Source organism: Gallinula chloropus (assembly GCF_964237585.1).
Source record: "Gallinula chloropus genome assembly, chromosome: 23".
NCBI lineage: Eukaryota > Metazoa > Chordata > Aves > Gruiformes > Rallidae > Gallinula > Gallinula chloropus.
This window is the reverse complement of record NC_140108.1, coordinates 8,019,056-8,045,375: the sequence shown is the minus strand read 5'-3', so window position 1 is coordinate 8,045,375 and position 26,320 is coordinate 8,019,056. Positions and strand designations below refer to the sequence as shown.

The 26,320-nt window shown below is 48.7% G+C and overlaps 1 protein-coding gene across 1 annotated transcript; it reads right to left on the bottom strand.

Moving 5' to 3' along the window:
• Nucleotides 1-382: 382 nt before the first annotated feature.
• Nucleotides 383-25,711, bottom strand: PUSL1 (pseudouridine synthase like 1). Its single transcript, XM_084274789.1, has 8 exons — nt 25,637-25,711; nt 24,500-24,557; nt 17,385-17,572; nt 10,950-11,099; nt 8,637-8,810; nt 5,114-5,168; nt 1,468-1,630; nt 383-497 (listed from the first exon to the last, which is right to left on the bottom strand). The coding sequence occupies exons 1-8, from the start codon at nt 25,693-25,695 to the stop codon at nt 466-468; spliced, it is 879 nt and encodes a 292-aa protein (XP_084130915.1). The 5' UTR covers nt 25,696-25,711; the 3' UTR covers nt 383-465.
• Nucleotides 25,712-26,320: the final 609 nt, after the last annotated feature.

The window sequence follows — 26,320 nt, the reverse complement described above, 5'->3', positions numbered from 1 at the left end:
GGGGGAGAGGAGAAGGTGAGCACGTTCAAAGGCTGCTCCTGTAAGTCACTGGATCCCACAGAAGCAGCTGTCCCAAGTCAGAGAGGAAATGCGACATTGTGCCCTGTTCTGAGCCCATACACCTCCCACACTCACCACAGAAGGAAAACAACAACCCACAAACACAAACCCAGGCCCCACTCCTTCCTCCTCCTGGTTGAGACACAGACACCACAACTCTGGGGAGAAAAGGGGAAAAAAAATACAAAAAGCAAAGCAGCAGTTATCTGGAAGCAGCACAGAGATGCTCTTCCTTTCCTCTTGGCAATCTCAGAGGGCAAAACCAAACGAATGGGAGATGCCTACAGTCCCAGTCAATGCTTTTATTGAGACAAGAGAGTGTCTTGTGCAGAGAGCGCTTGGCAAACCTCCATCCCATATCCCCAGCAACTGTCCTTTCAGGCACGGCTGTATCTCACAGGGCTGCTATTCTCCTGGGGGAACTGTAGTGTCCAAATCTGAGGGAAAAACAAAACCAATGCCCCATTGACTTAGAGGAAAGGATGGCACCAAAATCACCTGAAAGCACTTAGAGTCTGTGATCTTCATTTCCTGCCCAGGCTCCCGCACAGCTCCACAGCAGCACTGCTGGGAAGAGCAGCCCTGCAGAGGGACAGCACACAGCAGCAGCTGCCTTTCCAAGAGCTCAGAACCACATTCAAGCTCCTGGCACTGCTCTTCCTGGCTTCCATTTGCCTTCCATCTCCCCCAAGCCCAGCGTGTGCAGTGAACAGAGCCCCCTCTAAGGCAGCCGAGGCAGCCTGGGGGAAGTCTGCAGCGTGATGGGAAGTCCTTTGTATCCACGTTTCATGGGCTCTGGATTAATCAGCTTAATTAATCCTTGCAGTTTTAAATACCTGCTTTCCCTAGTAGGGATGTCAAACTTCCATGACATCCATGTGCTGTCTTTACATTTGTGCCCCCTTCCTCCCTTCCCCTTATTTTTAAGCAAAAAAGCTTAAATAGTTTAGATCAGATGCTGTAAGAGAGCTGCCACGTCAGCAAAAGGATGATCTGCTCTGTCCTCAGGTCTGTACAATCCTCTCCAACACCAAGAGAGAAGTGAGGCAGCAGAACCAGACGTGTAGGCACCTACGTACCACAGACAATTTGTTCTCCATACATGGGCAGGGGCAAAACAGGAATTTATGAGAATTTCAAGTCCCATTCACATGAGATCTTGAAGTCCTTGTTACAAAACTGCTCTTTTAGTGCTCTGCAAGTAAGAAGAGGAAATCTAACAGTGGAAACCAAAGCCCAGCACTTTTTTTTTCCCATGGCAACTGCAGTGCACAGCTCTGCAGAGCCAGGTGACTGCTGCAGGGTGGCATCTGCGAAGCAGCTGTGACCCACAGCAAGACCAGGGGTGCTGGTGCTCCCTCAGGTCTGACTCCTGCCAAGAGGATGCCACCCCCTGCATTCACCTACCTGCTTCCTTATATTCCACTGACTTCAGGAAGAGTCCTGAGGGGGGAGCCATGGCATTCGGGGGGAACGCCCGTGCATCTCTCATCTCCAGTAACTCCTTTATGTGGTGAGGTGATAACTTCCCCTGGCCAACTGCAACCAGAGCCCCAGTCATTCTTCGGACCTGGAAAGAAGCAGAGGACACAGCTTAGGAGCTGCCCTGGTAGAACTGAAAGGGATTAGGAGTCCCTGCCCAGAGCCCTGCCCTTGTCCTACCATCAGCACTGTGCTCACAGTTACTCCTCATGGCAAGTCCAGCTAGAAGCTGGTCAGAGAGTTCAGTGCCTGTCAGGAATGACATCACCATGATTTCTCAATACGATTCTGCTCCTGAATATAGCTCCATCTTTATTGTTAAACCCATTGTTCCCAGAAAGCCTGATTTCTGGTGATCCTCTATGGTTCCTGCTACTGTCAGTTGTTCCAAGTGCCACGTGCTTTGCTCCTGTGACATGACAACACACTTCTCTGCAAGGTGCAGCAGCACAGCATCTTCTAGTGACCAGGGAAGGGAAAAGAACTAGGGAAGTCACCCTGCTTCTTTCAGTTAATCCCTCCCTACAACTACAGGCATCCTAAGAATAAGATGAGGACCTCCAACACAGTGGTCTCCAGCCACACAGCACTGCCTCAGAGCAAGGCTTGATCTCACATCTGGGAAGAAAGCTGAGCAGGGGCCAGTTTCTGTTTCAGAACCAGCAGCAGCACCCACACTCCCCGCCTGTGGCAGGAAGCTCACACGCTTGCTGGGAGAGCTGAGCTCATGAGGTGGTTAACACATAAGCAACTCTTTCCAGGTGGGGTGTTATGTAGGGGCTTGCTTCTCTCTCAGAAAGCCAGAAAACACTAGGAGGAACAAAACCCCCTCAACTCCAGGTATGACAGCCCACCAGACAACATCCCCCCAGTGCAAAGTGATATTTCAAACACCTCTGCATGTCACATCTTCCCTTCTCTCCCCTCACACTCAGCAATTCCAGGCCCAGTGGGTAAGCAGAAATTTCACACCACAGCACTCACCTCCTGCACAAACACCCCTCACACTTCAGCATCCTCTTGGCTACAAAGCAGCCTTTCCTTCTGCAGCCCTACAAGCTCCAGGAGGTCCAAGGCTTGTATCTGCCAATGCCACCTGCACACCAAATGCCTGTTCTCTCTGACAAGCTTCCACATCCCTGTGTGGAGGCTGCATGTCTCTCCACCCCTGTCATGAGCCCAAGGCATCCTTCTGAAGACACAGAACTGACCACTGATCTTCTGGCACTTCTTATATCAAGGCAGCATCACAAAGCTGCCCTGGAGGAGTAACTGGTAGGTAAGAGCCCCCCAACTCGTGCCAGAAGTGACCATGAGGTGTCTCCTACAGACACTTTTATCCAGAGACCAGGATACAGGGGATTACCTACTTCCCATGGGTATCAAGAAACACCTGGGGACAGTTCAGGGACACAAGGGCAGAGAAGGGCAGTGCTTTCCAGGCTTCTACTCGGCAAGAGACAGAGCTCAAGGAAAGCTAGGTCTTGTGCCAGTGCCACCAGGCTGAACAGTCCCATTGGAACAAATGCTCCTCTGAGGGGAAAGAAACAGCACAACACAATGAAATTAACCAGCCCAGCAGCATCTGGCTAGGCAAGAGCTGACCACCCCCAGAACCTGCCAGCACTTGGCCTGGGCTCTCACAAAGGGCTCACGCGGTCTGAGGCAACACGTCATGGATTTGCTGGGCCCCAGTCTTATTCAGCAGAGAAGCCACACTGAAACCCAGCCCTGGATCCCCAGCCACCCCCTTTCACCACTTCCACACTAGAGGAACTGTCCCCCAGTTTCACATTTCACAGGTACCAAACCTCATGGGGGAAGTGGCCACCGGGTCCTGTGTGACTGACCTCACGCTGCTGCCAGAACACCCCCCTGCAGGGGCAGGGTGAGTCACCCAGCCTGAACACACACCTTCCTACCAGCAGCCTCTCACAGCACACCCAGCTCTGCCAAACCACACTGTGCTGCAACGAAGCACCAGTCTGAGTTCCTGACCTGTTAACTTTTACAAGAGGATAAGTCACAGTTCACTGAGCAACCTGATCCTGCTCATCACTGCAAGGAGGAAGGTCCAACGAGCCAAGATCCATTTACCCAGAGGGAACTGCTGTCTCTCCCTGTGTGCTCACATCTTAGGCTGAGCTGTGGAGAGCCAAGAGCCTGCCTCTGCACAGATGGCACAGGGGAGCACCACAGATCCCTGACATATGCTATTTTATCCATCCCTCACTAGAGGTCATTGCACGCTGCGACTTCAGCTTTGATGTCTCCACAGCTGGACTCTGCTGCTGCAGGCACAGTGACACATCTGGAATGGCCACGTGCCTGGTGTCCCCCCACTTCTGCCTGCTGGTCTGCAAAAATACACACATGCAATTTCTGGGGCTGTTGAACCCTTCTCTCCAATAAAAACATCCGCCAATACACAGAGCAGCTCTGAGAGGTGAGATCACAGATCCAGTCTCCTCTTTGTGATGGAGGGCAGAAGCAGATGCTCAGGTAGGAGAGCACAAGTTCAGGGTACACAGCCTGCCCTGCTTCTCTACAGCCTCCCAGCTCACTGTGAAGCAGCTGCTGCCCTCAGAGAGGGCACAGGCTGAGCTCAGTGTTACTGGTAACTTCTCCCCACACAATGTCACCAAGTAGCATTCCCATTCTAATGTTCTAAATGGGCTACCAGCATCTTCTCCTTGTCACAGGAGCACCTGATGAAGCAAATCCCTGCTGTATATCAAGCTCTTGTTTTGTTCTTCCCTCGCTCACACTCAGACACACACTGTCAGCTTGCAGAGCTCTACTTGGCACAGGATAAAAACAAATTTGGTTTGTCAAAACAGAATAAAAAATAGCTGCTTGCTGTTCCCACAAAACACCCCCTCTCTCCTCCAGAAAACAAGCCCTCTCTTGCCTATTCTCCATCTCCAGAGTGCAACCATGGCCAGGACAGGCAGCCTGAGAACAGCCAACTCTCTCCTAATGAGGTAATCTATTAAGCTGTGGGGAGAGCTGTCTCCCAGTGGGGTTTTTGCCACCATCCTTGGGAGCTGTTTCAAAGAAAACCCAGAGGAGACTAGAGAGCATGGCAGAGGGAAAGCTCCTGCAGTCCTGCCTGCATGGCTGCATCAGGTCTGCCTGTCTCTGTGCAGCACTGGGAGTTACTTCATGCTCCAAAGCCAGAAAGTAAAATTCCAGGCAGCCTTTGCTGGGCCCAGTGCCATTCAACTGAGCAAGAACACATGTCTGTTGGTTTTTACCACTCCAACTGCAAGGACAAAAATTGTGGAAAACAAAACTTTCCATCCTCCCACACAATTCTGTGACTTTGGACATTTATTTCAGGCACAAACTTACGAGATTCTGTTCATACCAGATCAAACAAAGAATACAGAACCTCACCTCTCTCTGATGCTAGGTCCCTGCACGTGTCACACAGCTGTAACACCAGCTCTGCCACAGAGATGGCACTACACAGGGAAGTAAAGTGTTTAAACTGATTGATACTTAGAGTGACAGTGCCCCAATGGTTCTTGGATGCCAAGTGTGTGCTGACTCTTACACCAAACAGTACCTGTCGGTAGAGAAACGCTCTGCTCCTGAACTTCAGCTCCCAAAACTCCAGTCCCCTAAAGAAAGGAACAAAAACCCAAGTTTAAACAACTAATTTCTTCACATGGTTCTTCCACCTGTAAGAGAAAACCCCCAATTAACCTGAAACAGCATCACAAGCTTTTGAACACCCGACTGCTCATTTGCTGCTGGGATGCAGACATTTCCAGGGATGAAACAACTCCTGCCTCTTCAGCATGTATTCATGGGGCTTGACCCTCCTGCTGCCCAAGCATATACCCATTCAAATGAAAGGGAAAGGGCAACATAAACCAAGGTGCAGCCTGCTAAGGTGCTGCTGCTTTGAGGAATGCAGCCTGATGCCTCCTGGAGAAAGGAAGAAACATTGACTGCAGCAGAACAACTCCATCACTTCATTTGCAGCCTGCTTGAGAGAATCATGGGGTAGCCAGGATCATAGAATCCCAGACTAGTCTGGGTTGGAAGGGACCCCAAGGGTCCCAGAGCTCCAACCCCCTGCCACAGGCAGGGCCACCAACCTCCAGGCCTGGAGCTACACAAGGTTGCCCAGGGCTCCATCCAACCTGGCCTTGAGCACCCCCAGGGACGGGGCACCCACCCCCTCTCTGGGCAGCCTGTTCCAGCACCTCACCACTCTCTCTGGAAAGAACTTCCCCCTAATATCTCATCTGAGCATTCCCTCCTTTAGCTTTAATCCATTCCCCCTGGTCCTGCCATTGTCTACCCTTTTAACAAGTTGATTCCCCTCCTGTTTATAAATTCCCTTCAGGGATGGGAAGGCTGCAGTGAAATTCTCCTGTCTCAGCTGTCTTGACAAGATATGTTAAGCTACAAAAGATGGACAGAGATACTTAGGAAAACTCTCTCGTAGGCTCTGAGGGAGAACACAGCGCTTTTCTTGAAGGAGGAAACTTTGTTTTTCTTGTCAATCTCACAGAGAATTTTGCTTACCAGCAAAAAAATCCAGCTGTCTTTCCCTGCTTGGCAGCAGAAGCCAACGCCTCACAGTGAATGACACACATTCAGCTGGAAAACAGGTGACAGAGCCATCACTGCCCAGGAATACGCGATGGGGCCAAGTCTCCAAACACATCCCCAGCATTCAAAGGCATTTTGTCAGGCTGGGACACTAACTCCACTTCCAGTGTTGCTGAGCAACTGAGTTTGATGGAAGGACTCATTTTAAACAGCCTTTTAAACCAGACAAGCAGTCAATTCAGAAGATTGGTTTAAGTTCAGAAAGGAAGGAAAGAATGAAAAGAAAAGCTGGGTTATTTGACCGAGAGACCCTGGTTTATCATTCTGTGGATTCCTCTCTCTGAAACAGTACAGAAAGCTCCTTAGATTAGGCTAAAAATATATACAAATAAATATTTATCAGCTTTTACTGCCATCCCAGCCCTTTCACTGCAGGAACAGTTCTTTCTGGTACTGCAGTGAAGAAGCACACACGCACTGCAGGTGTATTTGCTGACTTGGGCAAACAAACGCTGAGCTCCAGGACCGCAACTGTTCCACAGGGAGAGTTTTACAGCTTAAAAGTAACTAGGACACTGTAATTAAAACCAGGCAAATAAACAAAAAAAAAAAAAAACAGCACCACAGAGCCTGTCACAAAGGCCCAAACCCCACAAAGTCACCTCTAGATCAGAGAACTCATGGTTGTGGTTATTACTAACCAAGTGTTCTAAGGGAGTGAAATGCAGTGAAGGTAGGCTTCTCACAGCCACCCTCTTCAGCCTGAACAGTCACTAAATCAATTATTATCATATCATGACAATCACTAAATCAATTATTATCACATCATAGAAATGACTCACTTGAAAATGCACATTTGGGTGCATCTGTCACTAAAAGCAAAAGTATTCCATCAGCAACCAGCTCGATGCTAGTGATACAGGTTTTGGGTTTACTCTCCCCCTCATCAGCTCTTCCTGGCCTCCTGTGGGATGGGTTTTTGCAGCAAGTTACACACAATATGGTGAATTCCCTTTTTTACATTAAAATCAGAGACATAAGAGAGCTGATCTGTATCAAATCTGAGAGGTGGGTCTGCCTTTGGAAGGCAGCCTGGCCCACACACACTCACACGGGATCCGGACCAGACTTGGGAGTTACCTTCAGGTTAGCTCAGGTACCCCCCACTTACAGGGCTTCTCATAATGGACAAGACAATCTTGTGGATGGAGCTTGTCACTGTGACTTCTGTCCCTAAACATAACTGCCCTTGGTGGAAGGGGGCCCAAGCTCTCGTTCAGCAATGGCAACCCCATAATTAACAGCAGGAACACAGCCACATGAGCACCCGTTCCCCCTCCAGCTGTCTGTTCCCATGGGGATGGGGTAAGAAGGCAGCAAGTGTCTCATCTGGTGCTAACTGCCCATGTTCTTATGCCTGCAGATCAGAGAGCAGCCATGGAAGTGCCATACCCAACTGGGTGGCTCTTGGGAACGTGTTGGCAAGCATCAGTGCTGAGTAGGAAAGAAGGAATTGGACAAAAATGGGATGAACTGAAAGACCGGGGTTACTCTGAGCATACAGAGGTTTTGCAGCTCCCTTTCAGTTGTCTTACACTGCTGCTGGCAAAATACACCATTCTCAGACATGAGGAAGGAAAGAAGCAGGGGGCTATTCGCAAGCCACAGCCAGGCTCCAAAGCTTGGAGCATAGCATGGATAGCTCAGCAGGTATCATATCTAATGGAGGGTCGTTGGGGAAAGCTGCAAAGGGTTTCCTCCTAAACAGAAGGCAGGAAACGGTTTGCTTCCAGGCTTAAACACAACAGCCACATATCTGTGAAAGAAACCAGCACGAAAGCAAAAGCCATGTTCAGATGATAAATACCTATAACCTTTCTGGGAAAAACCTTCAGTTTCTGCTGGGAGAAAAATATATCTAGCCACCTAATTTCAATACTTGCAAGACCTGGTCCTGAAAGAACCTGACAATCAACAATCTTTTGTTTATGTAACGACTGAGGAATATTGGATTTTCCTTCCTTAACATCCTCTGGGGAGATAGTGGGAGTTACTGGTGAGAACTGAGCAGAACTGCAGAGCTACACCAGCATCCTAGGCATTGGGTGGGGTTTTTTCCTTCCATTTGCAGCCTTAGGACAGCACTGGAGGGAGGGGAATCCCATCCCTGGGCAGAGCTGGTCTTCAGCAAGCAAAATGAGTGTGAATGCTGGAAGCATCTCGGAGGAGCTGCTCCGTGCCAGATTCCATGCACCCGTTTCTAACATCCTGCCTTTTAATGCACAAACAAGTGGACCAGTTTCCCTGCCCTCACTCCTGCTCATCTCTCTCCCTGAGGATATTGGAGAGGACAGGGAAGGAAACGTCCTTTCCAAGCTGCCACTAGGCTGAACCCTGCTGACACCACCCCAGGGCTATGAAGGCAACACGAGGTCAGTTCAAAGCGGTGCTGGAACGCAGCTGTTCAGACAAAGCAAGCACTGGCTGCTCAGAGCAGCTCCTCAGCTGAGTATCTAAGGTCTCACCTGTGTTCGTAGTGGTGGGACATGAAGCCAGAAGAGGGCTGGATGTCTATCTGGAGCATGGTTCTGACTGGAGAATGAAACGGCGTTTCCGAGTTAAGTGAGCGAAAGGTGCTGAAGTCGTGGGTTCCCAGCAGGAACTGTGCAGCATCCTGCATGGCAGGCACATTCAGGCAGCTGAAATTAAATAAGGAGCATCAGGTGGGACCAAGTGTGTTAGATGGGTCACAGTCCAATTACTGATGAGAGGCTTAAGCCTGGCACACACGTTTAACATCGCTGGATCGTGGAAACACATTGTGCAGTAGGGAGTTTCTCTTGTAATGGCCCAAACCAAGATCCCAAGTGACCTGAGGTCTGAGGGTAGTCAAAACCCTGGATGCAGGGCTGGCAGGCACAGGCTTTCACACAAACCTGTGTCCTGCCACGCTTCTTATAGCAGTTCAAGTATCTCTATTTGAATTGCTGGCTACAGCATAGGGCAAGAGAACCAAGAGCCTTTGCTGTATCTGGATCTTATAAACTGAAAAAGATGTTGCCAGGTAAGAAAATATCAAATACTCTGATGGTTTTCCAAACCTTAGATTTGCAGCAGCCAGAAGATTAAAATAGTAAGTAACAGAAACTGAATGAGTGAGCAAATTGTCAGAGGTGAAGCCAAGTGTAAACCCAAGGTGGAGCTGCAGAAGAAAGGGCCGGGGTGAAACTCAGTGTCACTCAGATTTCTTCATGTGAAGTATCTAGGTCTGTGCAAAAGAGTCTCAGGCAAAGGAATCTAGACAGATTTAGTGATATTTGCTGAAGAGATGCTTAGCTTTATTCTTTTTTTGGTGAATTCCTCCTAAGAAAAGCCTGAGCAAGTGTGCATGATCTACAGCTTGTTTCAGACCTTACAGAAGTCAGAATGTCCTGAAGAGAAACACACACAGAAAATCCAGACAAGATTTTCCATCATTGTTCAGTTCTGTCACTGCATTTAAGGAAAAATAACTTGCACCTCCAAAATCCTGGTCACACTGAGATGTGCTGATAAAACTAGTTGGCAATTCAGAAGTTGAACGTGTATTATGTGTTTTACACACCAGATGCACGCAGTAGTGCACACACTGGGAACTCCTGTGCTGCCAGGAGTCCAGATATCCCACCTTCTAGTGAGACATCTCCCATTCAGAGCTTCCAATACTCTCACTCTATCCTTTATGTGGCATTGTCATTTGAGAAAATTAACATTTAATTTCATCCAGACACTGCAGTTACTTCACAAAGCCTGAGATTAAGCTACATTGTGCACATAACATCTCATTTCTCAACTTCATGTTTATTTTTCCCTTCCACAGCCCACAGAAAAGCAAGCCAGCAATGTAACGTTGGGACAATGTCATCTTCATTCCTTTGCCAGGATGGTTGAGATTACTTTTCCCCCCATTACCCCCAACTGTTATTCCAACAGCAACGATGAAATCATTGTAACTGCCTACAAACCTGGTTTTCTGTAACGTGGAGAACTCCATTTTTCTTCAATGTGTATTTATCTCAGTACAACATAAACTAAAAGGCAGTAACAAACCCTCTTCTGGGGTGTGTTTGTTTTTTCTTCACCCTCTGTTTATCACATCCCAAGTTGTTTTTTGTTTAAATGGCACTGAATTTGTTTTTCTTCCCTTGCATACACCAGCACTGATTTGTTATGACTCGGTGGCTGCTCCAAGAACACAAGTGAATACTGAACTAGATACACTGGCTTGTTATTGCAGGGTTGCTGGGAGTCACCTGCTCTCACTAGCCAAATGCACAAGCTCTCGGTGAACAAGATTTACATGTAGCCACTACCAAGAACAGGACTAGGAAGAAAAGGTAAGAAAATTCTCAGCCTTCATTCCTGACTGCATGTATGGTCACACCTAAAACTCTGAGGTCTGCTGTGTGGATGCATTTCTGCCCATCTGCATCACATCAGAGCCCTGCTCCTCCAGCCAGCTGTCTGAACGGGTCTGCTGTACAAATCAGCAAGGTCATCTGAGGAAACACTCACTGCTTCCATGGGGAGGGACACAAACGTTGAGGGACTCTACCCAGAGTCATTATTTCAGCAGTGCTAAGCACATTTACCCAGGTACATGTAGCAGTACAATTAAGAAGAGCTGTTAAGTCTCAGGTCTTGGTAACTCAGTGCAGATGCACTGGTTTCAACCAGGAAATGTTGTCAGTATGAACAGGGAACCTGGTCTCAGAAGTGGAAATTACCTTCTCCCTGCCTCCCCCAGCAGCCAAGCCTTTCCAGAGGGTTGCTGAGGTAGCTGCTCAGCGAGGACTTACCGTCCCCTAGGAGCCCAGCAGAGGTCCCTTTCGAACACGGGTACTTGGGAGTGGTGAGCACAGCCCATCAACAGCCGGTAAATGTAGGTTCTGGACAGCGCGGAGAAGCGTGCGTGGAAGCTGCTGCTCACTCTGTGGACACCCAGAATGCTGCCAGGACAGAAGACAAAGGGTGAGACACTAACACAAATATCAACAAGCTTTGGGGATGCTCACAGCATCACAGGAGGCCAATCGAATTGCACTGCATCTGGCTGAGGGCACGTGTTCCTGGCCATGCTCAAGGCAAGAGGCACAGCTTCCCAAAGCAAGCTGACTCCCTCCATCTCCACCTGAGAAACACACCTTAGGAACACCGCGTCCCTCTGCTTCTGCAGAACTGTGGCCCCACATGTGAGTGGGAAGGACTCCCCCAACCACAGATCCCTCTGTGCTCTCTCAAAGGCAGCACACTGTAGATGGAGACAGCTGAAACTAGGTCCCTCCTCTCCCACCTCCCCACACAGCTTTCAAGACAAAGAGGACTTTGCCATAGCAGTGAAAATAAAGGTGCATCCCACTCTAGCCTAGATTGAGTCTACTCAAAAAAGCACAGAATACTGCATGCAACAGACCTCCTGGGAACCCTCCCATTTCACATGTGCAGAGAATGGCTTTTGGGAATGTTCACACCCACTCATCCTCCCCTGACTCTGGGCAGTTAAGTGAAGCAGCAGCTTTGTAGGCAGCTGAACTCCCTCATTTTCTTCTATAATCAACTTGTTTCTCTAAGACTGGGCCACCGTTACCATCAGACAGGCAGTGTGGTAGCTGGAAGGGAGGGTATGAAGGGTGTCAGAGGGGAAAACACCCTTCTCCCCGGCAAGGGAGAAAACAGAGCTTCTCTGTGTTTCTGCACCATCACCGAGGTGTTATCATGGATTTGAACGTGTTATCAGCAGTTTTTACTGGACTTGATTTTCCCTTGTCCCAGAGCACTGCCTACTCACCCTACCAGAGGGAGCATACAGCAAGGAGCCACTGTTACACAGGCATCACCTCTGCCAGTGCTATTTTAGAGGATACTTCTCCTTAGAAGGTAGGTTTTCTCCTGCTGTGTGCCTTTCTGTCTTCAGAGGCTGGCATGGTGAGGACAAGGGATCCAGGGCAGCCAAAAAAAATATGATACCATTTGGGACAAAGTAATAGACAAACCTATTTATTTACTTTTAAAAGGTTGGTGCTTCAGGGATTTTTGCCAGCTCAAGTGCCTCTGGCTCAGGTCCCTTGACTGCAAGGCTCAGACCACAGAAGAAGGAATTAGAACTGAGCCACAGGCCTCCTCAAAGATTTGCAATAACAAGCCCAGGAGATTGCTCCACTGCTATAAACTCTCAGTAGAAACACAGACTACCTCCTCCAGGCCTGCAGCAGAGTATGAAGCTAGGACCTCCAGCCTCTTCTAAACACAATAATATAATTATTACATTTATTTTCCTCTGACTACATTCTTCCATAAGCATTTTGTTTTTCTTTAACTCCTCTTGTTAACACTTACATGATTTTTGTTAAATAACTATCCTTTTACTCCCTCTGAGAGTTACTCTTTCACAGAAAAGCCTACTTATACCCATATGATTTTTAAGCACAAGCATCCTTTCCTGCTTCTCCTAGCAGATGCAATTGCTGCCATAGACCCTTTCCAGCTAGGAATGCCTTTCCATCATTTATTTCAGCATATTCTTAATACAAACTACAATTCAGGCCCCACTAAGGATTCATTTTTTGAAAGACTATATAAAGTCATGGCATTTTTTCTATTTTTCAATAGAGCCTGAATTTCAGAGCAGGCTGAAAGAAAATAAGCCCCCAAGACATCTAACTAGAAGTGGCAATGCATTAGACACAAAGATGTCCTCCAGAAGTACATCCTTCTCTGCTCAACAGAGGAATCCCAGCTCTGTCTTGTCACCCTGACAGTTTTTACTGTGTGTTTAAAAACTGAAACCAGAAATAGAAGACACAGGTCAACTGTATTACTATCCCTAGCTAAGCAACAGTAAAGTCTTCCTAAAGTTACCCTGTCTATGAAAACCACTCTGATCTTTGTGGATAAGATCCTTCCAGATATGCTCTGCAAACCTGAAAGGCAGATCAGCTGACAGAAGAGAGCCCTTCGTGTAACAAAAAAGGTTATTATTGCTCATGATACAGTCAGCCAGCTTGGAATCTTGTTTCCCTTCCAACTCCATCAATAATACGTTCTCACAAAGATCCCTCTCTCCATCACCCCCTGCTTGCAGCCACATGAAAGCACCGAGTTTCCTCTTCAGCATTAGGAGAGAATCCTTCTCAGCACAGTAACACTCACAGAGGGTGGAGATGGATGCTGAACAGGCTCAGACTCATGCCCACCACCCAGCTCCTTAACAGAAAGCAGCTGAACCATTTTTAAAAGGTTCAGCCCAAGGGAGGGAGGAGGAGCAGAGCTGACTGCATCCTGACAAACTGATCAGGACTGTATCACATCCTATCAGATGGTATCACCTCCTGATACCTGTCAGGTCCCAGCGTGAGGCAAAACCCTCCCCACCTGTGAGACCCCACTGCTGTCTCCTTTCAGAGATGCTCTCTAACTGGAAACTTTCTTCAGCAGCAATCTTGTTTGCTCTTGGACCAAAGCTAGCTAGAACTGTGGTGCTGTAGGAGGACTCCTATCGAAAGCAGCAGGGTCACAGCAGTACTTTTAGCTCTCCAGGGCAACTTATTCCATAAACACAAGTCACAAGCCTAAAGTTTGGGGAGAGAGACTGCGACTCAGTGCCTGGTGACACCGAGCAGACTGCTCACTGCCATGGGACCCTCTGGCTGTAAAATTAGCTAGTCTGGACTTCCAAACAACTGCTTTAGTCTTTTAAGGAAGGACATCAGAACCATGACCTACTTCACGTCCCCTGTTACTGCTACAACATCCAGAAAGGGTTTGACTTCCAGGGCGTACAGATTCCAACCTAGTTTTCAGTCTGAGCAAAAATAACAACCAAAATCCCACATAAGTCAAATTCTATTTCAGAATCTTCTCCTTTTTCTGACACAACAGTCTGAAATCATCCACAGCAGCTGCATTCAACTCTTCATACACATGCCAAAGAAGGTGAATGCTCTCAAGGGACAGTAACTCACAGATGCCAAGCATGCAACTCAGCTAGCTGAGAGACCAGTGCCTTGTGTGCCAGCCCCTCACTGCAGAGCCATCTAGCTGCTACCTTGAGAGGCCAGTGGTGGGACTACATTTGTTAGTGCAAAACTGTCAATCGTCTATTTTCACGTTGACATTCAATGTCAAGTTAGGGATGCACGATCCAACCTGTTACTGGCTGTGAGCTTTGTAGTAAAAGCAGTGAGATCAGCATTTGCTCTTCTTTCAGGTACCCCTGTGGAACCTTTGCTTTCAGAGAAAGACTCAACCAGCTCTGCAAACTGCTAGAAGACATCTTTGCAAATAAGGCGTGGGGGGAGAGGAATTTGCCTGGGGACTGAGAGCCATGCACTTCTAATCGTGGCCACACTCTGTGTCGAGCCCAAGCAGGGTAACAGCCATCACTCACGGCCCTTAGGCCAAGCTCCCCCACTCTTCCCCTTCACACACTGGTGGCTTCTCTGGTGCTTGTTTGGAGGTGAAAGAACAGAGCTGGCTCTGGGACAGTCGCTGCAGCATCTGCTCCAGTCACTGACCAAGTCGAGTGCCCTCGGATAAAAGGTCCCACTGGATTTAAACAAATCCAACTCCAGAAACACCACAGGAAACCAGGGTGAAGCCCAGTCCTGATGCCATGAGAGCTGCAGGCACTGAACGCTTTGGCATAGGCCTAGAGAAGGTACGTACAGAGCTGGACTCCAGTCACAGTGTACCTGCTACAGCAGCACACACGAAGTCACCACTGCCTCGTGTATGTTTGTGCAACCAGCATAGGCTGGAATTGGTTCCCTGGAGTTACTGTGGCCTCCAGACATGACAACCACACTCTGAAGGCAGAGTCCCTCCACCTACTGCTGCTCCCTGCACCCCTGCAGGACACAGCCCAGGGAATGGCTGCTGACCCCTTCACTCCATCTCCGATTCACCACAACAAGTCAGCGTAAGGTCTGGAGCGAGCTGTGTCAGGGACTGCTAAACAACACAGCTCCAGGTAAGTTAGTGCTGCAACAACAAAGCTGGTCCACATCTGCATTAACATTGTGTGAGACACAGGTTGAGCTGCTGCAACCTAGCTAGACACTGTGCAGCACTGCGCGTGTCACTGGCACGTCCGGGCCATGCTGGACATCTCACTCCTACTCACATCTGTGCATTAGCTGTCAGTCTGGGCTACCAACCAGAGGCAGGCAACCTGCTTCCTTGCTTCCAAGAACGGTGGCACACACCTCGGAGACTGATCCTGGGGACCTTGTTTCCAGAGGTACCACACTCCTATCAGTGTAGTTAAAGCTAGAGGACTCTGCTGCCTGGGATTGCTTTCCTTCCTTTGCTTAAGGTCTGAATGTTTGCAATATGCTTTGAATGTCAAAATAGCTGACAACTGCAGATCAACACCTTCTGCAGAGCATGCCACAGCTTCAGCCCTCTCACACTAACTCACGCCTTGGCTTACACAGCATGTGGAGCATGCACAAAGCGCCTCGTGAGAATAAAGTAACACTGTCATTCTCACCTCCCTCTCTCAACCCCCCAAACTATCTGAGCACCTTTCAGAGCTGGAGTCACTGGCCCCCAAGCCCTGCAGAAGTAATCCTCCCTTGCAAAACCAAGAACAGATACAAGTCTGAAGTCAATCCTCAAATCCCATGCCTTGCTATGTCAGCATTTGGGTCAGGCCCCGTTTCACAAAAGAGGAGATAAGTAACTAAAGCAGACTGGGTGTAGTGGGAAGGGGAAGTGTACTTCATGGTGATGTTGCTATTCTTCCAACAATCCCTTCGCTGGGGTGGGGAGGGATGTGCTTTTTTGTCCTGGGCTCTTGGTCTGGCATGAGGAATTTGCCTCCATAATCTTCCTTTATGTTCATGCCACCAGACATCAGAACGACTGTGGCAAGGTGAAGCAGAGCAACCCAGGCTCCTGAGTAATCACCAGTTGGCATCTTGCATCAAAGTTCTTTTGCTCACCTAAATGCCTCCTATAAATTACCCACCTTCCTGCACAACACTCTGAAGTGCTTTGACAGACTCTTTGGAGCGGTACCGAACAGAGATCTGAGTCCTGTTGTGCCAAACTCTGCACAAAGACAGTCTGTGCCTTGAAGAGATTTTAGTTTATGCAAAGAAGACAAAGTAACACAAGAAGGAATAGAGCACAGCAGAGCAGCTGCAGGCAAGTGGCACGTAGATTCTGACACTGCACAAATTTGGCTTTCAGTCTGAAATCCCCAATGCTTCATTCAGTTTGCACTTTAACCATGAAGATGCACTCCTGTCTGGGGAAGAACACAGAAACTGACAGCTGACAGAGAAACTGCACAACAGCTTGGGAAGATAACCCACCTTTTTAAAACCTCTCAGGGCGTAGTAATTATGTAACTGATGCAAATTTCTAACAGAAACTCTCAGTTTAATGATTTTTTTTCCCCCTGACTTTGGGGGTGTGCATTTAGATGCAGGTCTCATGCAGAATAAGCTCACTCTGACATCCTGTAAGTAATAACAAACAAGAAAAAAGAAGAGGAAGAAGTGACTGTTCTGCTCCCTGTAGATTGTTGTATCAGGTTCCTCACTACATCCATATGCAACTCTCCCTAGCCATTAATGGTTGGGGACAGTATCGAAAGGTCTTTATCCCTATGAGAAAAACATCAAGCCTTACTAGAAAAATATTAAGCTGGAGCTTGTGATGCAACCTTGATAAACCATGTCAAGCATTAGCCTTGGTGCAGCAGGGGAGAGGAGGGGCTGATCCCATGAGAAGGGAAGAGCAGACTATGCTAACACTAACTGCAATTTTGTTTGCTTGTTCTTTATCTCTTTGCACAGCTACAGGTGAGAAGCAATCCTGCAGCCAAAGTTCTGCTAAGTGCTAATTCAATGAACAAAGAAAACGAGGGACTTTGGGAAATAAAGCAGTACTGAAAGTTAACACACTGAAGTTCTGGCTGATGTGTGGAACTAGAATCCTACCAGTGGATTCAATGCTTATGTGGTGACCACAGCCTCTCAGAACTCTTGTTTTGGCAGTACTAGCATAAACGACTTCCTAACAAGAACAACAGTGGAAAAAGACTAATCTGTAACATACCAAGGGTCTGGTGGCAGCAGAAACACACACACATGCATGGGAGCAGTTTGCCAACACACATAACAGGGGAAAGAAGATCTTGTGGGTGAAGATGGGAGATGATTCCTGCATTTCTTCCTTTCTCCAACACAGGCAAAATAGAAGAATTGGACTTGCTACCAACTCACCGGATTGGCTCAGCCTTCAGGTGGTAATTAAGACTGTAGAGGAGCTGCTTCTCATTGAACTCTGGCTTCCCCGGCGCCCGGTGGATGTCGAGGTGAGCGGAGTTGCAGAGCGCGTGGACACCAGCATCCGTTCGGCTGGAGATGTGGAACTTGATGGGAACAATGGGCTTCAGGTTCTGTGCTGCCTTCTGAAAGCCAAGACAAGATGGATTTGTGAGCAACAGATTCTCTTCAAGCTAACTAGGGAAAAACATCCTCCTCCTTGCTAATCACGTCTTGTTATTGTTCACACAGAGAAGTAACTGGGAGTTTTGCTGTGGGATGGAAAGAAAGGGACGGAGAGGAGACTGCTTGGGGGACTTCTAGCTGCTCACCCTTTCTTCTGAACCCATCTCAAACAGAACATCCAAAATGCCAGGTGAGCTTCCTTGCACGTAGAAAACAAAGTAATAAAACATTCATCTACCCATCCTTTGCTTTGTATCCTTGGGTGAGTGGGAAAGAGGACTGAGAAGCACCAGTTTAAAGCCAGACACCACCCCTGCAACCCTTGGTGAAGAACTGGACTCAGATTGCCTTACAGGGATGGAAACAGTGCACAGGGATGTCTGAACGGCATCAGCCAAGATGTATGGAGCCCAGGCTCCAGCCTTTACTTCCAGCATAGGCCAGAACAGCATAAAATCCTGCAGCTTATTGCCCCAGCAGATCTTTTCCATCCAAAGTGGGAGCAGGGCTAGAGAGGGCAACATGCTTCCATTAACTGTTGAAAGCAGAGGAGGAGCCAGGGGATCAGATGAGCAGCAGCACAGCACTGATTTATCAGCACATTTATCAGTCCCACTGAGAAATACAAACAGATCTAAGAATCAATACACAGCTCTCTTAAGACACACCAGCAGCTGAGGAGCTGACAGCAGCTATCCCAGCAGGTACAAACAACCACAGGACAAACACAAGCCACTGGCAATCACAAGATGGAATTATATTCACTCCTTGCACTAAAGGAGGATCTGGCCAATCCTTGAGCGTGGGTTTCTTCACTAGCAAGAGCTGCCTTCTACTCAGGGGGTGTCTCATTCATACTAAGCCTTCTGCTGTAGCAAGGCTAAAGCAGAAAACAACAAACAGTATTCACACCAGCAGAGTCCCAGAGCTTGAGCTTACTGGAGCCAAAAGGCCCTAAAATCACACTGCAGCTGACATGAACTTTAAAAATTAGCTAGCAAACTGTACTGTAAGAAGCTGAAACTTTCTGATCTTACTGCAAAGGGAAAGACAGCCATTGAGCCATTGGATTTTAGCAAGGATTTCCTGGAGAACCTGCCCATGGCTAGGATAGCTGTTTCCCTTTCCCAGCTGTTCCTCTCCACACAGCTGGCTTTTTCCCCCTACCCTCTTTCTGCCTTTCCACTCTGCCCACTAACAAAAGCGCTGGAAAAACAACTGGGTGAATTATTCCAGGTTTCTGCTGGGAAAGGACATAAAACCCTGCTACATGAGCCATTAAATGGTGTACTTTAACCAAGATGTGCACACAGAAGAGCGAGAGCAAAAGAGACACTACCATGGTTAATTAGATGCTATATATTTAAGAGCTGGTCTTGACTAGCCTTGGTTTAGCAAAGCCAGGGGGGAGTTTTGTAAGAGACAGTGGTAGGTCAGAAACCTTGGTATTCCAGTAACTTCCTAAGGCAACATTAAAACCATGGGAGGTCTTACCTACAGCAAGGTTTTAAAGTAGGTTGCTGGAGCACTGCAAAATATAACTTATTTTCTTTGTGAGGACAGGCCCTTAGACAAAAATTCCAGGGCTATATGTTGCAGTGAAGGAGTGAAGCATGTCTGAAAGGCTGAAGAACACAAGAATAAGCAGAAAAACAGATGAATGACTAGAAGTTTCCTGCTCTTTCCCATCCCCACTCCTGAGCAGTGAACCCAGCAGTGGTCTTTATTAGATTTTAATTTGGTACCAAGAGTCAATAAAGTTTGAACTGCTGACTCACAAATGCCTTCCAGACTCCTACTATTTGAGCAGACAGGACTGTGGCCTCTCTGAAACATACCATTAAACTGCACAAGGAGGCAAGGAAAAACGTAACTGAGCTGCAGGGAAAGGCTTGGGAAACAGAATAAACCCGAGCCTAGCCTTTTCCCCTTCCTAATCCCTCTATTTGGAGTTCACATGTGGTTACAATTAACAATGAAAATCTTTATTTATCACCCTTACACTGAGAGGAGCAGGCAGAAATGAAACAGTTCTCTGCTGCAGACCTTAGCTTGTGCCTCAGCAATCTGTCTTAAAGCAGAAGCTGCATTTTAAGAGCACTGTTTCTGCAAAGATATGCTTGGGTTTTGCAGGCTCCTCCCTTCCTCCACCCTCTTTTCTCTCTCCTTTCTCATCAGGCAAAGACCAGCCAGCAGGAACATCGCTGAGTGGGGGTAGAGGGAGAGAAAGAGCAAGAAGAGAACATGGAAAACATCCTCCTTCCTTGTTAAGGCTTGGAGAAGTTTGGATGCAGAGCTCCTCTGGATCCCACACCACATTCCATTCCTAACACCGCATCTGAACAGAGCTGGACAACTGGGACACTGGATCTCCTTTCCTCTGACAGTGGGACACGAGCCTGACTGGAAAGCAGACTGGAAAGGAAGAGGATTGCAGACTCCAAGGAAAATCTGGTGGGTTCCCTGGCTCAGGTCAGTCAATCAATTCACAAAGGTTCAGGACTGAATGCCAGGCTCAACAAATGGTATTTGCTCAGCACAATTTCCTCCCATGAGGAGTGAATTTTCTCCCATGAGATGACTGAAGGATCTATGTGCTGGGCACCCTAGAAGAACATGGCTACTACCACCACCAAGTCTGCTGTGAAAGCTTTATGGATTCTTCTTCCAGCCTAACAGGTACACAGCTGGTAATATACCATCAGCTGCTGCCCCCAGATTCAAATTCAGTATTTCATTTACTACCCATCCTAACTAATCTCCTTAAGGAGTCAGTTTCTGAACTGCTGAACTTCTTTGCAGGCACTTCAGAAATGACCCCTTCACCTATGCAAGTATCTCCTATCTGGTCCATCCAGGTGTCCTGTGAGCCTACAGGCAGCAGCAGGTTCCCTCCAAACTTTGATCTGTTAATATCACCCACATGCAATTTCAAAAAAGATGCATTATTTACATTTCATAATTGCTTGGAGAGCAACCAGCTTTTCCTGTCCTCTCAGAAAGAAAACAAGCCCCTAAAACAAGCAGGTTTTTCACCTGAGGAACTCAAAAGGCTTTAACTGCTTCACCCTGTTGGGCATCCTCTGTGGATCCCTACGAGGTAAACTGAGGCAGAAATTCCACATGCTGCCCACAGGCACCCAGCTAAAATGTGATAGAGAAGAGACAAGAATAAAGGAGCTCGGGTGTCCTCCCACCTGCTCAGAGTTCACAGCTCCCTTCTTCAAGCCACAGAGTGCAAATACCCTTCCCTTCAGCAGGTGTCCCGAACACCAAAATCCTGGCCTGGCACCTGCTGGAGGCCTGTCAGTGAGCCAGATCCCATCCGGCTTCACTTAGTCTTTACTTTCCAAGTCACAGGCTGTCCATGTTCCTGGAGCAGCAACAAGCATCCCAGGGAGTGAGCTCACACCTCTAACACCCTGCAGAGCAGCAATGCAGGGGAAAGCATTACCTGCAGTCAGTAGGGCTGTTCTGCTAACAGGTTTCATTCACTAAGCACGTCTGTACTTTGAACCACACTGAAACTTCCCCTGCTGTGTGCCAGAACCACAAGGATCCACATTCCAAACTGCTATTCCTACTCACAGCCCTGTTCCCCTCTCGTACTAACGCTGGAGAGGTGAGATAGAGAACAAGCCCATTAATGTCTATCAGCTATGGAGGGAAAAGTTCATCCACTTCCCTCCCTAAATTCTAAATAAAAAAAACCCTCAAGGTGCACAGCCATCTACCTCTACATCTGGGAACCCCAGAAGAAACCTGTGAAATCAACTGGAGGTGGGAGTGTTCAAGAGAAAGTGTGCACTAGCAATGTCTGAGGAACATAAGAGTGTAGCTGTCTTCCACAGCAGCTGGATTGCTCACTGGTTTCATCACACACAGGCACAAGGGATGGCCCTGCATTAATGAGGATGCTGAACAATTTCTAACTTGCTGTGTTCTAACACATAACAACACAGAAGGTTTTGCTTGGAAGCCATCGCTGCTCAATGGTGCTACATCCACTCACACGAATTAAAAGTCTAACTCAGTTTTAGTGGAATAGATAAAAGTTGAAGGGAAAGCCAGGGACAAAAAACCTGAGAATGTGGCTTCTGTCAAAAGAACGGGTTCCCAAAGCAACCTCCTGTGCCACTGAGAATATTATCCAAGCAGGGGTTGAAGATGACAGTTCTCTGGGTCCTTTTGTGGGGGGTGGTGGTGGGCAGGAGCTTGTGCCAAAGCTGCCTCGCATAGTAAGGAGTTCGGGCATTTTCTCTCCTCTCCTAATCCTCCTTTTCCTTTCATGAGGAATAATATCTGGCCTTAGCACAAGGCTGCTGGCCAAAGCAGAGCTTTGTGTGGGGAAGATTTGGGAAGCATTTACCAGCACAATGGGAAACAGCACACTCAGGAGACAGTTCAAGCCAAACATGAAAGGGAATTTAATTCTGTAGATCCTAGCAGGCATTGCATGTGGTGCCTGTTAGCACAAGCAACAGCTACTCACTTCAGCAAAAGGTGATTTTCCTTTACAGCAGGGACATCTGCAAGAACTGAGACTAGAGCATCAAGTCCTGCATCTTTTAAGTTTCCTCAAGGAACTGGTGGGAGCCAAGTCACAGGACTCATACTGCCCTGTCTGGGGAAGCAACATCTGGAATTCTGGTTTGGACCCATCACAAGCAAGCTGGAGTTCTAAGTGCTTCAAGACAACTATGTTGTCTCCAAACAAGAAAGTGTCATCTGCAAAGCTATATTTAAAAACTCCTCCAAATATCTATATCTGTCCCCAAACTAAAGCAAGTCCACTTCCTCCAGACTGTCCTGGGGCTGTGCTACACAGCAGCACCAAGGATGACAAAAGCTTCCCTGTCTGGTACGACACAGCTCTGTACAATGACAAAGGGTTATAGACAGGTCTTCTGCTCAGCCCCAGTCCAGCTATTTTACCTTACCACACAGAGAGCTGCAGTGCACACTCACAAACCAGCCCTTTACACTTCTGTTGAGACACAAGGTCCACACCTCGCTTTGCTCACCTGTAATGTCTGACCACGTTTAGAATACAGTAAGGATCTCATTACAGATCCAATTCTGCCCGTCCCTTCAGTTGCCTTCCCAGCTTTGGAAAGCTGTGAAGCTCCAGGCTGCACAGAAACGGAGGAAGATAAATTCCTACAGGCTCCAGAAGTTTTCTATTAAAGTCGCTTCAAGACTTCCCATGTGGTTCTAATAGACACAGCCCCGCTCAGCAGTGCCCAGCATCAATACCACCACATGAAAGCAAAGCACATATCCCAGAACTGGCCTGCAAAGTGCTGATACTGTGAAAAGACAACACCAAATAAGTTTATCTTTTTTCTGTTTTTTCTTCTTCTTCTCTTCTCCTTTAATCACCCATCCTACCCATTCCCCTGTTAAAACAAAGTCGCTTGGATAATGCAAAACAACTGCTGGGCTCACCCAAAGTCCGGCGCCTGGGGCTGAGGCACTGGATGGGTCAGAGGATTAGACAAATGAGATAGAAAGTCCTTTGGGGCTCTTCTTTCAAGATCTGCACAATATTTAGACACTTTCTTCACAACGGTCTCAGGCAAGAAGCCATACACATACACCCTGAGAACTCTTACTCAAACCATAATTCATCACACTTTCCTCCTGCAGACTGCTCAGCAAGAGCAGGGAAGAACTATCACCCCACACCGTAAACAAGGCACAGCATGGAAACATCTTGGCTGCAGTCACAAATCAACTGGGTGGGACAGCAAGTCTAGTCCCAGACCAGCCCTTCAACAACTCTGCTCCTGCACAACATGGTGATTGTAGCTAACGAGGGCAGAGCAGAGGCTATCACACCTTCAAACCGCTACAGCCTGTGATCTCAGGTTAGACAGTCCCACCAAAGCTGAGGGGAACATAACAAAAAGGTCATGACCTCACCTAAAGCACTCAGTTTTAACACCTTCAGCAATATTTTATCTTCTAAATAGGCACAAGCTTCACTTCAAACTACACGATGCTTCTAAGAGAGAAAAATAACACAGCTTCCTTTGACTCCCACCATGCAGAGGAACCCAGGATTCACTGGCACTGCTCAAATAAACACAGATCAACAGCAGCTTGCAATTAAATCACCATGGTTTGTGCAACATCCAGGTGTGCTGAGCATTTGCCCTGTGTAAGTGTCACACTTTCTACTCCCTGGTGCAACAGTGGGTCTTTTGCACACCTATTGCACACTCACATCACAGCCCAAAGAGCCCTTGGCTGTTGAAAGACATTCTTACACACCAGGAAATCCCCAGGAGCAGCACAGGAACAACAGTGATGACAGGATCATACCTTTTTTCCCCAGCATACTAGAGCACCAGAAGAATCGAAAACAAGCCATTTTTTCTCCTGCAGAACAATGAATATCCTGCTGTCTTTTCTTCTGTGTCCAAAAACATCCATCAGAGACATCCTCTTCTGGGAGGACACAGCATCTAAAGCTATAAAGGACTTGAACAGGAACCAGAAGCAGAGCAGCTAATCCTACTCAGAACTGAGACCATGTGAGGAGCAGGTAGAGGCAGGGCAGGGCTGGGCATGCTAGGGAAGCTCAGGGGCTTCAGTACCTGCAGGTGTGCCAGCAGGTGCCAGCGCTCTCTCAATCACAGCTCCAGGCTCAGGTGTCTCAGTTTCAAGGCTCGTTGAAGGGTTCACATAGTTTTCAGGACCAGGATCTTAATGTCTCTTGACTTCACCCTGACTAACCTCACCAACCTGCACACTGACAGTATTTCTAAAGCACTTTGACACTCAGTAATATAAAATAACTTTTATCCCTGGTAATATCCACACCTTAACAATGTGACCCCAGAAGTGTCATTTTAATGGCAGTATGATTAGCAGGGGCCTACCTCCAAATGATTCTGGACTCCAACCATTGCCTGATCATTCAAAGTCTCCATAACCCCGCTGCAAAGCAAAACAAATACAGTAATTATTGGTATGTGTCAAGAATGTGGACTTCATACAGTGTCCACCAACACATCCAGAAATTAATGGGGGACAGACACCAAACTTGGCTGTAGAGACACGTGGACCCTTCTACAGAACTTTTGTTTGCAGGGACCAAACACTTTGACGTATGGACAGAAAAGCAGATGCAGCACTTGTCTGCAAGAGAGGGTGGAAAGAAAAATAATCCTTCAAATCTCTTGGACTGGCCCTTCAGATGGAGGCTGATGGGAAGATAAAGCAGACAGATTACGTTAATAAGAGGTTACAGATAAAACTACTTCAGGGCCAGGAGTTGGTTGTCAGTTGCAGGTCACTTTCTTCAGGCCCTATGGACCTTATAAAGGGGCTAAAAGACTGTTAAGGTCGTTTATGATGAGCTGAGTCACAGCCATTTACAAAAGCTGCTGAAGCACAGAGAGTTCCGAGGCTAAACCCAGTCCAGCTGTAAGTACTTGGGGTAATTCAGGTGGGTACCCACAGCAACTCTGAACTGCAGGCTTTGGCACAGGGGGGTTTTGTTCTGTAAAATCCTCCTGAAGGCTGGCACAACTCCCTGAGTTGGAGCTGCAAGGGTGTGTGTGTGTGTGTCCCGTTTTCTGTTTGTCTGTAATGTAAACAAGTACCAGTAGAACCGTGGGATGGCTGGGGCCTGGGGAGCCCAACCTGGGGCCACAGCGCACCCAACGCTTCACCTGCACCTTTCGGGCACCGCACAGGTATCTGGACCACCGAGGCCCAACCAGCCACCGCTGCAGGAAACGCAGCCCCTTGCCCACCCCCAGCCTGAGATCACAGGCCTCTGATGTTTCTTCTTTGCCCATTTTGTGCACGTCCTGCCCAAACCATCCCTCTCCTAACACCAACCTGCACAGCAGAGCCCAGCTCCCTGCACAAGGGGTTTACTGCTCACCAAACCTCCGCACTCCCCCCTCCTTTCTCCCCCCCCCGGCCCCTCGCAGCTCTCCCATGGCCACCCGTGGCTACCCCTGGGCCGCTGCTGTGCTGCCCGCGGCCGCAGGCCCTGAGGCACCTACCTATACCTGGTGCCAAAGTACTGAAAGAACACTAGGTACCGGGCCGGGGGAGAAACCATCCCGCCTGCCTCCGGCTCCAGGCCCGGCACCGCTGCGCTCCCCAGCGGGCTGCTGGCTGCGGGAGGCGCCGGCCGGGCCCCGGGGCAGCCGGGCAGCCTTGCCGGCCGCTCTGCACGCTGCGGAGCGGGCCCGCGCCGCCCGCTTCCCGCCGGCGGCCCGCCCAGCACTGCCCGCTTCCGCTGCCGCGCTGGGCGGTACCTCCGCCGAGGGCCCGAGCCGGCTGCGGCGGGCGGCGTGCGGGGCGCGGGCCCAGGGCCGAACCTCAGCCCGGCGGGGCCTGGCTCGGCTCGCCGGCGGAGCCTCAGCGCCCGGGCCGCGGGAAGGCGGGCGGCAGCGGTTCAGTGAGGCAGGAGCCCAGCGCGGAGCTCCGGGGCGGTGCCCGCGGCCCAGCCGGCGGGTGGCCGGGACCCGTTTTGGCTCCGCGCTGCCATCCTCCCGTCCGAGTGACACCGCACCGCGGTCTCGGAGGTTTCCCTTCTGCCTGGCGACCCAGGCGGTGTCCGTGAACAGGCCCCTCGCCGCCCCCGTGCTGCCTTTTCGGCTGCTTTCAGCTCCCCCGGGGCTGTGGCTCCGCTTGCCTTAGGAACCCCCTGAGCTTGGCTGGCAGCCCTTCACTCATTTCTA